This window comes from Bos indicus x Bos taurus, chromosome 3 (assembly GCF_003369695.1).
Source record: "Bos indicus x Bos taurus breed Angus x Brahman F1 hybrid chromosome 3, Bos_hybrid_MaternalHap_v2.0, whole genome shotgun sequence".
NCBI lineage: Eukaryota > Metazoa > Chordata > Mammalia > Artiodactyla > Bovidae > Bos > Bos indicus x Bos taurus.
The window spans coordinates 94,716,196-94,732,854 of NC_040078.1; the positions used below are offsets into that span (position 1 = coordinate 94,716,196).

The 16,659-nt window shown below is 38.4% G+C and overlaps 1 protein-coding gene across 8 annotated transcripts in view; it reads right to left on the bottom strand.

Moving 5' to 3' along the window:
* The window catches only part of OSBPL9 (oxysterol binding protein like 9), a 164,047-nt gene that overhangs the window by 44,936 nt on the left and 102,452 nt on the right, over positions 1-16,659 (bottom strand). For 2 of the 8 annotated variants that reach the window (XM_027537274.1, XM_027537273.1), the window contains exon 5: positions 1,777-1,845. The exons of 2 other annotated variants lie outside the window; for them this stretch is intronic. In XM_027537274.1, the coding sequence (XP_027393075.1) occupies positions 1,777-1,845 (69 nt within the window). Of the gene's footprint in view, positions 1-1,776; positions 1,846-11,112; positions 11,400-11,656; positions 11,734-16,659 lie in introns of those variants that run through there. 4 more of the 8 variants (XM_027537279.1, XM_027537278.1, XM_027537280.1 and 1 more) reach the window with 3 other exon arrangements.

The window sequence follows — 16,659 nt, forward strand, 5'->3', positions numbered from 1 at the left end:
AATCTAACACTTATCACATTTTATCATATCTAAATATTTACTTGACTGATTTCCCTGAAGGATTCTAAACTCCACTAGGGCAGAAACTACCGTTCATTCAGCACTGTACCGCTCCACCCCCACACCAACACCAGGCTAGCGCACTAGCACACTGTCGAGCGAACACGTGTATGCGCTGATGGCAGCTTCCGGCAATGCTGATGCCGTGATGCCAGTCTTCTCCACGCACGGATTCCTAGATCTCCCCTGCCTTGGTTTTCTTTCTCCTTCTCCTCCCTCAGTCCTTTCTTCACGTCTTTCTTTCCTTCTCTTTTTTCCTTCAGTAGTAAGTGGTTATACTGCATTTTTGGCAGTCAGGACCAAAAGAGGTGGCTGCTCCTTAATTTACCACATTGATGAGCCATAGTTCTAAAGATGATTTCTGTATGAATTCATTTAAAGTTTAAAATAAAACTATTACAGAGAAACAGAGACAAAATGGTTTGTAATATAAAATAAGCTAAACTAGAAGAAACTCAATAGAAATTATACCTAAATCTAACCATAATCTATGTAAAGAAAAAAAACCCACTTATGTGGCAAACGTGGTTTAAAAAAAAAAAAAGTCCCTAGTCTTCAAGAGTAACTTGCTAATTAAAGAAAGCTAAAGTACATGTATAAAGTTAACAGTAACACATAATTCTCTATCAACCAAGGTCTATGTGTCCAGATTAAAAATATATCAAGGCAGACATCTGGCCCAATTTAAGGGGAATTTCAAAAATAATATCTAAAATGACAGAAGAATATTAAACTGCCTCAAAATTGTATGTAAGTACCTCCCTACTATCTTTCTAATACTGATGTTGAATATCATCACTTTTCTCAGAAGGTACTTCTAACACGTTAGCAAAATTAAATTTCTATTAATAACTCTAATAGGGACATTAAACATTGTACTTTATACATATACATAACTGAATACTTCACTGCCATTAGAAAGAAGAGTATTATAAAGGACGGCTTTAATACTTTCTGAAGTACACAGGAATTGTACTTCTTATGTAGCTGCTTTGGAGAGACACTTACTAAAATAGTACAAGAGGCAATTTTTGAGGCAAAGAGTAAAAGCTTTTAAAGTAATTCCTGCTGACAGAGGAAGAGTAATAAATAGTGGAGGTAAAGGTGGGGAAAGGTGGTTTAAGGTCTTCTTGAGGTCAGAATCAGGAAATAAGAAAGTTATGAGTAATTTAAGGAACTGAGAAGAATAATGAAGAACAGGAAGGGCTATGACTGAATAACACTCTAAAAAGAAATTCACAAATGAGTAATTATTTTCATATCAAATCTTATTTCACAGCAAAAACTTAAAGGACTAAGTACCTTATGCTCAGTGCTTTCTCTTATATAATATGTTGTGAAACGAGAAACACCGAAATTATTCCATGTGAGTCTCAGAGTTCAGAGTAACAAGAAAACAAAATAAGTGATCAGTAGCAGAACTGTAAAAGGAATAACAGCTTAAAAATTTAACAAAGGAAAAACACCAAAGAAAACAAGACACCTAATGAAAAACAAATGGCATAAATCCAGACAAAAGTAGGTGATTTTTAAAGGAAAATTAGCGTAACAGTCCTTAAATAAAATAATAAAAACTTTGCAGAAATGTTGTTTTGATTAAATATGAGTATTTGGAAAGTTTATGTTCACAGTTAGCAATTTGAGATGACATGCATCACAGATACGCTTTCAGCCAATGAAAGAAGTATAGGGCATACTTACAATTGAATCACTTACAATTATTTTTGAAAATTCAAGAACTGGAGAGATACCAGAAGACTGGAAAAAAGCAAGTGTGGTACTGATCTTCCAAAAAGGTAAGGAAAAGAGAGAATAGAAAGTTACTATGCTGTGCGTGTGACATGAGTAATTAATTAAAGGAATAATAAGAGAAAAATCTGTAACTGTACAGAGGAAAAGTATCAATAGGTACATGAGTAGCAAGTGGCAAGTTAAAAAATAATTAAATTTAAAAATTACGCCAAAAATTTTAATGGCTTTTCTGTTCCTTAGAAATTAGAAAATTAAGTTTTTTGAAAAATGACACCACTTTGTTTCCTTACCAAGTTACTCAAAAGTTGCTTTAATGATGAAAAAAGTATATTAAAGAAACCAGAAATATTAGTAAGACCAAATATTAGTAAGATTTTATGTGGGGTATACTAATCAGTGCCTTCCTTGGTTTATTAAAAATTTGGAAACATTTATAATCTGCCATTTCTGTAGTTTACCCTCTTCAGCTAAAGGAAAACAGAATTTAGAGGTATAGAGAAGTTCTGAGAATATGAATTTTTAACCCTAAAAAATACTCATATACCAATTTGTTTGGAGTAAAGATTTCCAATTCAAAAATATCCATAAAATTGAGCCTATTATTAAATTCTTTCCTCCAGTGTAACTTCAGAACAGCATTTTCCATCTAAGTCAATGTTCTGATAGTCTAAGATTCCAAATTAGGTTCTCTTTTATCAACATGATAGTTATAGCTATTTTATCAACAACTGCTCGGTGCCCCAAGAATGCCCTGAACGGTAAAGCCTTTTCCCATAGTTTTAAACGAACAGTACTAGCACCACAGCTTGCCTGGAGAATCCCAAGGACGGGGGAGCCTGGTGGGCTGCCGTCTATGGGGTTGCACAGAGTCGGACACGACTGAAGCGACTCAGCAGCAGCACAGATTCACCAGGGATGCACAATACAGTACAGGAAGTTTTTTTCAGAGTACTAGATCCTCTGGCTAGATACTTTACTGTACGTCATTTCTTGTTTCATTATTATAACATAGTAAAATAGATAGATATTAACCCTATTTTATAAGTGCTTACCCAAATCATCCAGATGGGTTTTTGAGATTTCAACCCAGTCCTTTGATTTCAAACCCATTACATTTTTCTATTAAATCACAATGATATTTGAAAAGAACTCATAGCATATTAGACTAAAATTTAATCTAAAAATGTCTGCAGGAGCCTAGTGTACCCAAAATGAACACAAGCTTTAAAGTCAGACTGATCTAGTTTTAAATCCTGAATCTGGGATTCCCTAATTACCTACATGATCTGGCCAAGGTACTTTCTCTACCTCCATTTTCTTACCAGGGAAGGACACAAAAATAAACCTCTCAAGGTTGTTGGAGAGATGAAAGAATATACATAAAGTAACAAAATAGTTAGTGTTCTATTTCTTCTTCATAATGTGGAGCTGAAAATAACCAGGATTCAGCAGTTTCCCAGACCCTAAACTAGGCCTAACATACAGAAAAGTTTCTCAACAAATATTTGATGGATTAAGAACAAAATAAATTAACAACTAGGTTATATACAAAACATATGCAACTCTAATAGAGAAGTATAATCGAGAAAAGGATACCAGCATAACTTAAACTGTATTTAACATTCCTTGAAAAAAAGGAAAATAAACAGTAAGCTGATGAACTCTGAAGAAAACAGATAGTAGTAATAAAAAAGGTATGAGAAATAGACAAAACTAGTGCTAAAATACAGTCTTGGAAAACAGATCAGAAACAAAATTCCACATGAGATGTTCAGAAAAGTATCAGGTATTATGCCTGAACCACAGAAGGTAAATTGTGCTCAATTATTACCTTGGTAACAAAGAGTCAAACAATATAAAGAATCACTCTTTTCCATAAAATAAAAAGATTTTGAAAATACATTAGTTCTTTGAAAAATAAAAACATTTTTATCTTTAAATTTATAAAGAAAATAACTTCTCTTAAAAAAAAAAACAAACACAGCAAGTCTAAATTGCTCATATACTTGGGACAGAAAAGAGCTGCTTTGTCAAATAGGAATCAGGTACCTACACCTTTGTCAAAATTCCTTAGCTTTATCATAACTCTTAGCACAACTGCTTACTCTTCATGATCTCTCTTCATCTAATACCACCACTGTTACGTAACATTTTGACTTACAGAACAAAATACTAATATTGATTCCATAAAGTGATTTATTTGATTACTCAAACAACTGCACAAGAAAGGTTTGGGTTTGTACCATTTTCCTCTATTTAAATCACTGATACCTTGTCTTTCCAAATGACTCTCCCAATTTATTCAATAAAGTCATATGTGAACTTACTGCCAAAAGTAAATAGAACACACAAAAACCTGGAGTTTATAAACAGGGTGACCACTATCCCAGTTTGTCTGGGAGAGTCTCTTTTTATGCCTGTTGTCTGAACAAAATTATTAGCAGCCTCTTTCACTCTCCAAGTGCTCCAGTTGGGACAATAATATGTTCTCCCTCTCTATAAAGGTTGTAACTAGCATTATAGAGATATAAATGTCTGGGAGGCATACAGATTGCCTCAAGATTTCAGAATGCAGCAAATTACTTTAAAAAATGTTTAAATGAAATATGAGTTTACAGCTTCTGAATGTAGAAAGCAAATTACAAAAATAAAATAGACATCAAAATTCAGGCCAATTAATACTGGCTGAGTGATTACCTTATTCTAGACAGAGACATGAATAATAAGATGTTATATTTTTGAAAAGTTATTTTATTCTCACACACACACAGGTCTGAAATAAAACACACAAGAAGCAGATGTTACACCTACAAAGTGAGATTGAGAAAGAGGTGCATTTGAGACAAAGACTTCTTAATTTTTACTTTATATATTCATGGTGCCTGATTTTTAAAAAATTAGTAAACTCAAAAATTTTATGTAAAAAGTATTCAGAAACTGTACTGGTTATAAATGTTTCAAAAATTTTATAACTCTTTTAGCTTGCAAAATCATCAGCATTATTATTTTAAAATTATCAAACCCTAAAATGTCTTGAGAGAGTAAACTTGGTAACACTAAAGCTGCTCAGATACATCTTTTCAAGCCAAATAAAATAAAGCATAACAAATGTATAACATTATTTACAGATAAAGTATAAACTAGCACCCACGCACGCACACGCACGCTAACAAGAAAAATGGCCAGTAAAACAAAGCAGAATACATAATTTTTTCCCACATCCTTCCTGCCAATTCCATGATTATGAGTCAACACTAAAGAAAGTAAACTCATAAAAAACAAAAATATCTACTATATAAGTCCACTTAATGAAGCACTGTTTGACCATGTGGTGCTGGCAATTAGTCAAAGCTTTATTTTTCACACGTTAATCGCTGGTCAGGCTACTGACAATATCTTTCTTAAAATTAAAAGTCATAGGTTAAGTCATTCCAGGATCTTAAATAAGCTCTGAGTTGCTTACTAGGATGGGATGCAAAAAATACATTCTTCCCCTTTCCAACCTCATATGACTGCCTGTCACTGAGCTTCACAGAATTTTGGAAAGCAAATTCTCATGATTTTCAAGGGCCCACCAAAAATGGAAGTTTCAGAAAGTCTCCTGGAAATCTGCTCTACATATAATGAGGAAAAATTCATGTTCAACACATGAATTCTTAAAACTGAATGCTTTAGTAGTTCAAGTTTTCAAATAACTACAGAATTCTCATAATCATTCATATTACTTGTTGAAATGTGATTATGAAATGTTTCTACAAAATCTAATGTATTCCTTTAACAAAACTGATCTCTCTGTATGGCAAAATACAACAAACTGAAATAAAACCACCAAGGGAAGTTAAAAGATAAACTAGTCAGGCCAATAGGCAATCAGTACTAAATGGCTTATTTCTCACACAAAACAAGCAAACAAAATAGAACAAAAATAACCCTGAATTGGAATGAATAGATTCTGTAACTGGCTTGGTGATAATTCCTTTAAAATTACATATGCCGAAGCAGTTTTTGTATATCTGATTTAGCTGCCAGTGAACATCAAACAGAAGGAAATAAGTTGTTTTCACTAAGGCTGTTAAATGTGCAATACAAAATTACCCTGATTACCCTGTTGTCAGAAATCTATCAAAAAAGTCTAAAATATGACTAAAATATATGTTTGACACGAGAAGACTCTTTTTATTCTCCACTGTACCCCCAGGATAGTGCTTGGTTTGTAGCAAGTGCTCAATAAAATTTTTGTAAATTAATGAATTAAGGAATTCTGAAATGCGTCAACCTGTTCGGATTTAAACATAAAAAGCAATCAAAGATGTTCTTGCAGATTATAAATCAGAGTACTCATTAAAAAAATCACAAATAACATCTAACTTTCTAAACAATTTATTATAAGTATGGATGCTGAAAACTTTTAAGAGTAACTGAAAGTTTTTAAGAGAAGAGAAATTAAATAGGAAAGACACCACCCAGGGAGTTCAAGAAGCAAGACCAGATGATAATAACTAAAACAAACTTCTAAAACTTCATTCTCTCATGCCAAGTCTCATGAACATAGTTTCATACATACTACTCTGGGTTTGGAATCAGCATTACAATAATGATTTATTCACTGGGTGTTTATGACTATGACACTGCGCTGGATGCTCTGGACATCCCAAGATGAAGCAGACGTAGCTTGATATCTGTAGTAGGAGATAAGCATCTAACTACAAATAACCACTCTGCAATACCTAACAGTTTCAAATCTGTAGTAGGAGATAAACATCTGTCTACAAATAACTGCTTCAAGCATGATAAATTATTATGAGAAAGGTACTAAACAATTCAAAAGAGAAAGTTAAGGGGGTCAGAAAAGTGTCACAGAGGTAGCATTTTGATTTGGACAAAGATGAGGAGGGGGAAATTATTAACAGCAGTGAGTAAGGGTGGGAAACATTATAAATAGATGGGATGTGTGAACTTTTCTTTAGGAGAGAAATGAGGGCAGGGTTAAGTAAACTAGCAAGGGATGCTAAGGTACCCAGGAATCAGGATCAGCAGCCAAGATTGAAGGAACAAGGAGGGAAACAATGTAGCTCCGAGCAGGCTCAAGGGACACCAGCTGTAGGACACAGCCACTGCCACAAATTCATCAAAGCAGAGAGAGAGCAAGAGGAATAAATACCCCCAAAGGTTCTTTTTTTCCTTCCATCTTCTGTCCTTCCATTGTCTAAACCCTACGAGAAGCCAGAAGGTAAAAAGGACTCTAGGTAACACAGGCTGTGAAGGTCAGCCTCCTGGGGCAGAGAAAGAAGCAAAGAGAATGAATTTGCAGGAAACTGGAGAGTAACCAGAAAAGCCATCTTTCCAGACTTAGGAGCAAGTATAAGCACAAAGAGAGGCTGAAAAGCACAAGGAGGTGAAATAACGAACAATATTCTCTTGGAGATGTAAGATATTTTTCAGATGCAGATGCTGAACTGAAAGTGCAAAATCAGTGTCTGAATTGGAAAAATTACTGGGACTTAGGAGATTGAGGCGAGCAATGAATGAACACAAGTATCAGAGCAGCACCCCAGTTCTCTCTAGAGCTAACAGAAGAGCAAAAACCACAGATGGTAGTCCTGTTAGTCTAGTCTCTAACTGCGTGAACTTGGGCAAGTCACCTGGCTCCTCTGAAACTGTTTTCTCCATTTTATAAATACATAGAGGCTGAATTAAAACTTTAAGATCCTTTCCAGTTCTAAGAGTCTGTGAAGCCAGTATCTCCAAGTAAATAACCATATTCATCAGGTGAGTGAACAGCTCACCATACTGGAAAAACCAAGGGTCCATTTACTGGCTTTAAAAAAAAAGGTAACTTCATTTAAACAAAGACAATAAAAACTTAAAGGTTCTAACTGCAGTTGGATCCTCTACCATAGGATAAAAAAAAAGTCAAAACACAAGCAAAAATTTAGTGTAACCTTGAAACTGAGTGAGGAAGATTAATGTAACCGGATTAAAAAACATGCTCTGGAATGCAGAGAATGCAAAGAAACAACCGAGTAAGCAGAATACCTTGGTTGAAATGGCACATTTCAGAAAAAACAAAATTAGCTGCTCTGTCAATATAGCAAAGAAGCAAAGTTCTTAAAGGTGTTTCTAGAAATAAATGAACTCCTATAGTATTAATAACTCCCCTGCCCTCCAAAACACACACAGCAACCATTAACATTCCTCTGCAATACAAATATTCACTGAAGATCTGTTATGTGCCAGGTGCTATCAATGTCTTAAAAGGACTTCGTTAAGGACAATACAGATAACATAGCAAATACAATTAATCATTACCTAATCTTCTGGAATGAGATCAGATTTCACCCTTTCCAAGCAGTCTCCCTGACTTCTCTAGCCAGCAACATGCTGTTCTTCCTGTGATGCTAACTACTACAAAACCAACTTGTACTGGTACCACTACTAGTATTCTTTCAACTGTATTAGAGGCCGCATAGTTTGGAAAAGTAGGCCTTTGCCTGGAAATCCACTTACCATTTGTAACGTTGTTTCTAACGTTTTCTGCAGTTCTGTCTCTCAGGTGTGTCCGCAATTAGGGAGCTTGTTGACTTGGAATATTTTTCTAACTCACACGGATAAACCAAGCTTCAGTACAATGAGTCAAAGGTTTGTACACTTAACGACATGATTAAGTCAAGTATTTTGATCATGTGCCAAGCACTAGACTAGGGACAAAGGCCCTACAGAAATAAAGAAGGTTAGAGTCTAATCCAAGAACCAAATACGTGCACAAAGATCTATAGCATAGAGGTATGAACAAAGTGCTGTAGTAACATGTGAAGGACAACAGTAATCTTAACTTGCTTTGCCTGAAGGAAGGAAGACATCAAAGAAAAAGTAACACAAAAATTGTATGTCAAAAGTAGTAGTGATATAGCACTGGACTGAATTCTAAGCAACTGTAATTTTAATCAAGAAGGAAAGGCAGTGACTGTGCAAAGAGCTATGAGAGGCTATGCAATGTTCCAAACAGGTAAGAGTTCATAATGCTACAGTAGATGCCCTGAGTAGGATGCCTGCAGCTGAGTCCACACCAAGAGTGATAATTACCACCAAGTTGTGAAGGGCCTTAAAGAACATTCTCAGCAGCTGGGCTTGGGCAAGGGGGAGCCAAAATAGACTTTTAAGCACAGCTGTGACTCAGTGGGATCTAACTGTGGAAAAGAATATGGGTAGAGGGAGTCTAGTGACAGGGAGACTAGTTAAGTTTTGTTAAAGTTTAGGTGAGAGATGATGAGGGCCTGAATTAAAACAGTTATGTGGGAGGAAAAAAGGATAAACCCAAGAGCTATTTCTAAAGCAGATTAAACAGGATCTAGTAACTAACTGGACGTGGAAAATAAGGGAGATGAAAAATGGCTTTAAATGACTAATTGCCTGTGTGTGGTGGAACTTCAATTAACTAAAATACTTAGGGAGAGGTACTTGGCTTAAACACATTTTCAACCTAAGAATTATTCTTTCAAACATAATCTTTGCTTAAACATCTACTGGAAAATCTTCCTAAATATAATCTCGTGGTGGTTTAGTCGCTAAGTCATGTCCAACTCTTCCGATCCCATGGGCTGTGGCCTGCCAGGCTCCTCTGTCCATGGATTCTCCAGGTAAGGATACTGGAGTGGGTTGCCATTTCCTTCTCCAAGGGATCTTCCTGACCCAGGAATCAAACCTGTGTCTCCTGCATTGTAGGCAGATTGTTTACCGACTGAGCTACAAGGGAAGCTTTAGTACAAATAGTACAAATATAATCTTAGGCCAAGTACATTACAGTATCCATAAAAAACTGTCTTTTTCTATAGAATCCCAATAAACATCAGTTCTCAGATACTGACAGAACTCAACATATCCCAGGGGACATCTCAGAATTTCCTTTTTAAAATAAAAGCCTGATATCCTCTTTCTCAAGCAAGAAACTACAAACTATGCAACTGCCTGATTTTCCAATCAGCAGAATATGGTTGTATCACAATGCTCTTTACGGCCTGAACCAAACTTAACAACTGGGGATGGATCAGTGGTTAGATTATTACCAATCTTTCCACACTAAAGGAAAAAAGACCACCACCTAAGACTTTGGAAATATCAAAATCAATGTGACCAACAGCCATTGCAACCTAGTGTTTATTGAGGGGTACTTCAAGTAAAATGGCATCTTTGTAAAAATCAAACTCAGAACATTTTGAAAATAGATCCAGCTTCTCTGTTATCTTTCTAATTTCCCAGGTAAGCTCTCCAGACTGAAAGTCTGATTTTTAGTGGTTTTTATCTTTCCTAGAATAGGAAAGGTAACATGGTATTTTAAGGTGCTGGGGTACATAAAAAGTGAAATTAAAAAAAAAATTAAAAGTAAATGAAAGATGTTAACATTATTTATTAAAGGGCTTTATCACAAACTCAGTTCAATAAAGGCAATGTTCTGAGAGATGATTCACGGTGGATGAGAATTCCCAACTTAAAGTTCACTACAAGAATTCTTAAAACTGCAACTACTATTCTAAGATCTCTCCCACTTTCTTAACTCAATACTAGGAGAAATAATTCCTTGATTTGTTTTTGATTTCCTGAATACAGCTAAAAGTACACAGTTTAATCAACAAGTAAAGCCAAATGTTACTTCAAATCGGCAGACATTTTCTTAATACATTTCTTACTCTTTCATATCAAAAACTTAAATATAGTAGGAATGATGCAATAAATGCATGATTTATACATGCTTCCTAGTCCATTGCTTACAGTCAACTTTCCATAACCAAGCATACTGAGAACCTAAACTTTCCCTCCAGTTTTTAAGTGAACCCCATAAAACTATTCCAAAGTTTTCACTATTTTTTCCACAAACTACCCCCAAAACATAAAACCACCTCCCCTTCCCAACACACACATACTCACAAATAACAGCACCCATAATCATTACACACAAAAATATTGGCCAAGGCAAGAACACAGCCAAAAATAAAACAACAAAAAATGCTTGGCCAGCAACAGGAAATTCTATTATTGGGCAACTGGTCAAAATTAAACTTTCACATTAAGAGAAAGTCTAACTTTTGTGTTCAATATCTTGAGATAGCTTCCGAAATAAGACTAGAGTTTCACAAAAATGAATCGAAAAGGGGGAAGCGATTCTCTCCAGACTGGTTTGGTTGGAGGCGAATGACCTCTCCGGGTTTCAGAAGGCCCCTAGTCCCAGCCTCCAACCATCTCGGCCAGGAAGTGAGGAGAGTCTCACGAAAGAGAGGGCCCGGACGGCCACATCGTCCTACTCACCCCAGGGGGCGACGGGATGGAGGCAGGGAGAGAATCACACTCGCGCCCACGGCCTGGGCAAGCAGCAGGGTCCCTGGGAACTCAGGGGTGGAAGCCGGCCCCTCTCCCAGACCCTCCGGGTCTACTCACTCCGCAAGTGGCCACCAAGAAAGCCATTCGCCAAGGCCCCCGCCCTCTGTGCCTCCAGGGGAGGGAGCCGAGGGCCGCTTCCGAGCACCCCTCTTCGCCCCCCTCCGCCGAATCACCGATGCGGTGCAGTTGGTCTCTTCAGGTTCTGCCTTTCCCGCGGGACAGCCCCTCACTCGCTACCCCTGCCCCGCCCCGACCGAGGGACCGCACCGATTGGCTGACTCTGACGACTCCTGGCAAAGAGACCCCTGGCGATTGGCCATGGGTCACCTGCGGTAAAGGAGGTGAGCGGCCGAAGATTGGCGGTTAGGCCAATTTTGGGGTGAAGAGGCGGGAGGGGCCGGCCGCGGCGGCCGGGCATCTGGACCGCCCGGCTCCCCAGCCCTCCCACCGCCTCGCGCAGCCCAGGGCTCACCTCGGGGCTCTGGCCGTCTGCCGCGCCCGGACCTATTCCTCGGGACTCGCGGCTGCCCCACCACGCCAATTCCTGGCTGCCCCCAGGAAAGGGAGCTCGAGGCTCAAGGGAGCTCAGCTAGGCTTCGGGGCTTCGGTCCCGAAGGTTCCCATAGGGTGGCGACTGGGAAAGACCCGGTCACAGACGCAAACACCTAAACCCACTCGCGTCTAGCTCGACATCCACTATTTTGGCAGCTGTGGAGCCAAATTTCATCTGGATGACTGCTTTTTCTTACTTCCGGAAAGTTGTTTGTGTCGCGAGGCGGGGAAGGGCGTGAGGGGAGGGGGGATACTATATCAATAAACAATAGCAGCGGTGCCTGTTTTATTAATCCAGGGAAACATGGGCTTGCTGTTGTGCCACAGCTCCATAAGGAATGTAGGTGGTTTGTGAAAATACTTTGGGAATCCAAATGACATAACTTCTTGGGCTTAGGGGAACTGAACAAAAATTCATCCAAACCAGGAAATCACAGACACGAATAAATTACTGAGTTACTGATCTGGAGGGCAACTGCCTTCTGCTCTTACTATTTTTTCATGATGGTTATTTCAGTTCCGGTGCTCAGTCCTGTCCGATTCTGCGACTCCATGGACTTCAGCACGCCAGGATTCCCTGCCCATCACCAACTCCTAGAGCTTACTCAAACTCATGTCCATCCAGTCAGTGATGCCATCCAACCATCTCATCCTCTGTCATCCCTTTCTCCTCTGGCCTTCAGTCTTTCCCAGCAAATCAGTTCTTCGCATAAGGTGGCCAAAGTACTGGAGCTTCAGCATCAGTCCTTCCAATGACTGTTGAGGACTGATTTCCTTTAGGATTGACTGGTTTGATCTCCATGCAGTCCAAGGGACTCTCAAGAGTCTTCTCCAACACCACAGTTCAAAAGCATCCATTCTTTGGCGCTCAGCTTTCTTTATATTCCAACTCTCACGTCCATACATGACTACTGCAAAAACCATAGATTTGACTAGACGGACCTTTGTTGGCAAAGTAATGTCTCTGCTTTTGAATATGCTGTCTAGGTTGGTCATAGCTTTTCTTCCAAGGAGTAAGCATCTTAATTTCATGGCTGCAGTCACTATCTGCAGTGATTCTGGAGCCCCCAAAATAAAGTCTGCCACTGTTTCCCCATCTATTTGCCATGAAGTGGATGGGACCAGATGCCATGATCTTCGTTTTCTGAATGTTGCGCTTTAAGCCAACTTTTTCACTCTCCTCTTTCACTTTCATCAAGAGGCTCTTTAGTTCTTCACTTTCTACCATAAGGGTGGTGTTATCTGCATATCTGAAGTTATCGATATTTCTCCCGGGAACCTTGATTCCAGCTTGTGCTTCCTCCGGCCCAGCATTCCCAACCTGACCCCATTAAAGAACTTCAACTGCTTACCCTTGTGCTTAGGATACAACGGAGTATTCATCAATGGTGTGCAAGGTTTAGCCCTACCTGTCCATAACTCCGTCTTACACCTACCCCCTCATTTTCTGCACTCCACGTAATGGCCTTTTTCAAGTTCTTTCAATTTGCCATGGATCTTCTAACCTCAGGGACTTGGCACGTGGGCCTTGTGGTTATTTCTGCCTTTTACACTGTCCCCATGAAACCAATCCCCATCCTTCATTTACTTCTATTCATCATTTCCTCCCTGCCTATGTGAATTCTATTTTACGTTCTCATAGCCCATGCAACACTCCTTTGTAAAACTTATTACGGCTATAATTTTACATGTATTTGAGTATTTTTTAAACAAACATACTGTTATAATTTATATAACATTAAATGTATCCTTTTTAGATGTACAGAATTCAATGTATTTTGATAAACATATGCACAAATGCAGCCACCACAATTAAGACATAGAACATTTCCATTATCCCAAAATTTCCCTTGTGCCCCTCAAGCAGTAATCCTGCCAACCATGGCTCTGTTTTCTATTTGCATAATTCTTTATTTAATGTTTACGTTCATCACTAGACTGTAAGAGGTAAAGAGGTAAGGATCTATCCGATTTTGTTCATCATAGCCTCACTATTTTGCCAAATGCCTGGCACATATTGGGTGCACAATAATGAAGTTCCTCTGTTAACAGTCTGAAAAGAAACATCAATTCTATGCTAAACATCAATAAAACTATAAGCAGTGATGGATAAAAATACATTAATTTTGCCAGATGGACAAGGTTAAGGTCAGTGTCTAACAACCTTCACTAATACCCTTTACATTTTTTTCCTTTCATATCTGCTTTTCTAGCAGTTAATTTTGTGCCAGAGAAGCTCAAAGGACTTTAATTCAGTACTGGCTGATCAAACAGTTCTCCAGGTCAAGGCGGAAAAAAAGCCTATATCTCTAAATCTGTTTATAAATTACACTATTTGACTCTATAAGAGACAAACTATTAATTTTGTAATTCTTGCTTACCAGTTCTTTCATGTGCTTTTCATGTGTTCTTATTATCTCCCCAACAAGACAGAAAGATCCATAGGGTCATTAAAGACTTTGCATTTAACAGTATATACCAAAGTATCAGGATCGTGTCTGTGTCCTCCAAATCTTCTATCACCACCACCACCACCATTATCAACATCAGGGGTCAAGAGCTTCAAAATCTAAGGCACTATCATTTTTGACAGTGTAGTGTAAAAATTAAATCCTAGTATAAATTTAGTGGACCCAATTATAAATTGGGTTTATTTTTGATAGACTTCAGTGTCTAAGACTGGTATAGTGGCAATGCTGTTGTTCAGTCGCCAAGTCATGTCTGATGTTTCAACCACCCCACGAACTGTAACATGCCAGGCTACCCTGTCCCTCACCATCTTCTGGAGTTTGCCCAAGTTCATATCCACTGAATCAGTGATGCTATCCAGCCATCATCATCCTCTGTCACCCTCTTCTGCCTTCAATCTTTCCCAGCATCAGGGTCTTTTCCAATGAGTCAGCTGTTAGCATCAGGTGGCCAAAGTACTGGAGCTTCAGCTTTAGCATCAGTCTTTCCAAAGAGTATTCAGGGCTGATCTCCTTTAAGATTCACTAGTTTGATCTCCTTGCTGTCCAAGGGACTCTCAATAGTCTTCTCCAGCACCACAGTTTTAAAGCATTAATTCTTCGGCACTCTGCCTTCTTTATTTGTCCAGTTCTCACATCCGTACATGACAACTGGAAAGACCATAGCTTTGACTATATGGACTTTTGTAAGTAAGGTGATGTCTTTGCTTTTTAGCACACTGTCTAGGTTTGTCATAGCTTTCTTGCCAAGAAGCAATCATCCTCTAATTTCATGGTTGCTGTCACCATCCACAGAGATTTTAGAGACCAAGAAAATGAAATCTGTCACTGCTGCCACCTTTTCCCCTTCTATTTGCGAAGTGATGGGACCGGATGCCATGATCTTAGTTTTTCTATATTGAGTTTTAAGCCAGCTTTTTCACTTTCCTCCTTCACCCCTCATCAAGAGGCTCTCTAGTTCCTTTTCACTTTCTGCTATTAGAGTGGTATCATCCACATTATCTGAGGTTGTTGATATCCGCAATCTTGATTCCAATTTATAACTAATCAAGTCTGGCATTTCATATGATATACTCTGCAAATAAGTTAAATAAACCGGGCGACAATAAACAGCCTTGTTGTACTCCTTTCTCAATCCTGAACCAGTCAGTTGTTCCATACAGGATTCTAACTGTTGCTTCTTAGACCCACATATAGGTTTCATAGGAGACAGATAAGATGGTCTCAATGCATCATCAAACAAAAAAATCTTTGGTTCAGATTTAGGAATGAATACCCTCTAAACAACCCCACAGTGGCTCTTGATAGTATACTGCCCTAATCATCCCTGTATCTTTAGTATCTCCTCACACAGAGACTGGCATGTACTAGTTGCTTAATAAATGTCTACTGAATGAATGAAATGCTAGGTACATTACAAAAATAGCAGTATAAACAGCAAAAAAGGTTGAAAATGGGTAGTCTAACAAGCAGAACAGAGAAAGCAGAGGGGCAGAAGTGTTAGGGGAAGCACACTGATTGAAACTGCCCAGGCACCATAGTAACCATTTGCATGAGTTGTTTTACAACAGGAGGTCCTGGTAAGGAACAGGGAACTAATAAGCCTCCACCAACTGGAAGAGTTCAGGAAAGGTCAAAAGGAGAAACCACAAGTCTGACCACTTCCCAGAATCCTTCTCTCTGGCATACATCTTGGCTGAACAAGGCATGCGCCACCAGGAATGCCTCTGAGTCAGAATGATTGGCTAAAGACAACCCGGAAACTACCATCACCATAAAACCCAAGACTGCAAGCCATGTGACAGAGCTGTTCTCCTGGGTTCCCTTACCCTACTGCTCTCCACCCAGGTGCCCCTTCCCAATAAAATCTCTTGCTTTGTCAGCAAATGTGTCTCCCTGGACAATTCATTTCCGAGTGTTAGACAAGAGACCAGTTTCGGGCCCTGGAAGGGATCCCCCTTCCTGCAATAGAAGGACAATGTTTTTCTATATGAGCCTTTTAGTACCATTCAATTTTTAAATTATAGGAGAAAGGTGCTATTGCCCCTATTTTTATAGCTAAATTCTACACTGGCCACTTAACTTTTCTGAAAGTTCTGATTCCACTAAAACCATGTGAGTTGCCAAAATTGGTTAAAAGTACAGAGCTTCCTGCCACAAGATGGATAAAATGTCTTGTATTCTGTGATTGCTCTTCACTTTAAATGCTCCAGGCTTTTAGGCACACTAACTTTACATGAGAATTAGGACATTAACAAGTTGGAACTCCGTGTTTTTTCTCTAAAGAAAGGGTGTAAGAAAAACTATTGCTTTTATTTTACATACTTCTATTAATATATAAGCTAAAACATTTTTGGAAGCATGACTTATGACATTATTATAGTTTTTTAAAAATTCAATTCTCATGATTTATATTTTCTTTTTTATACCAGACTGAGCTCAGTAAAGACAAGGA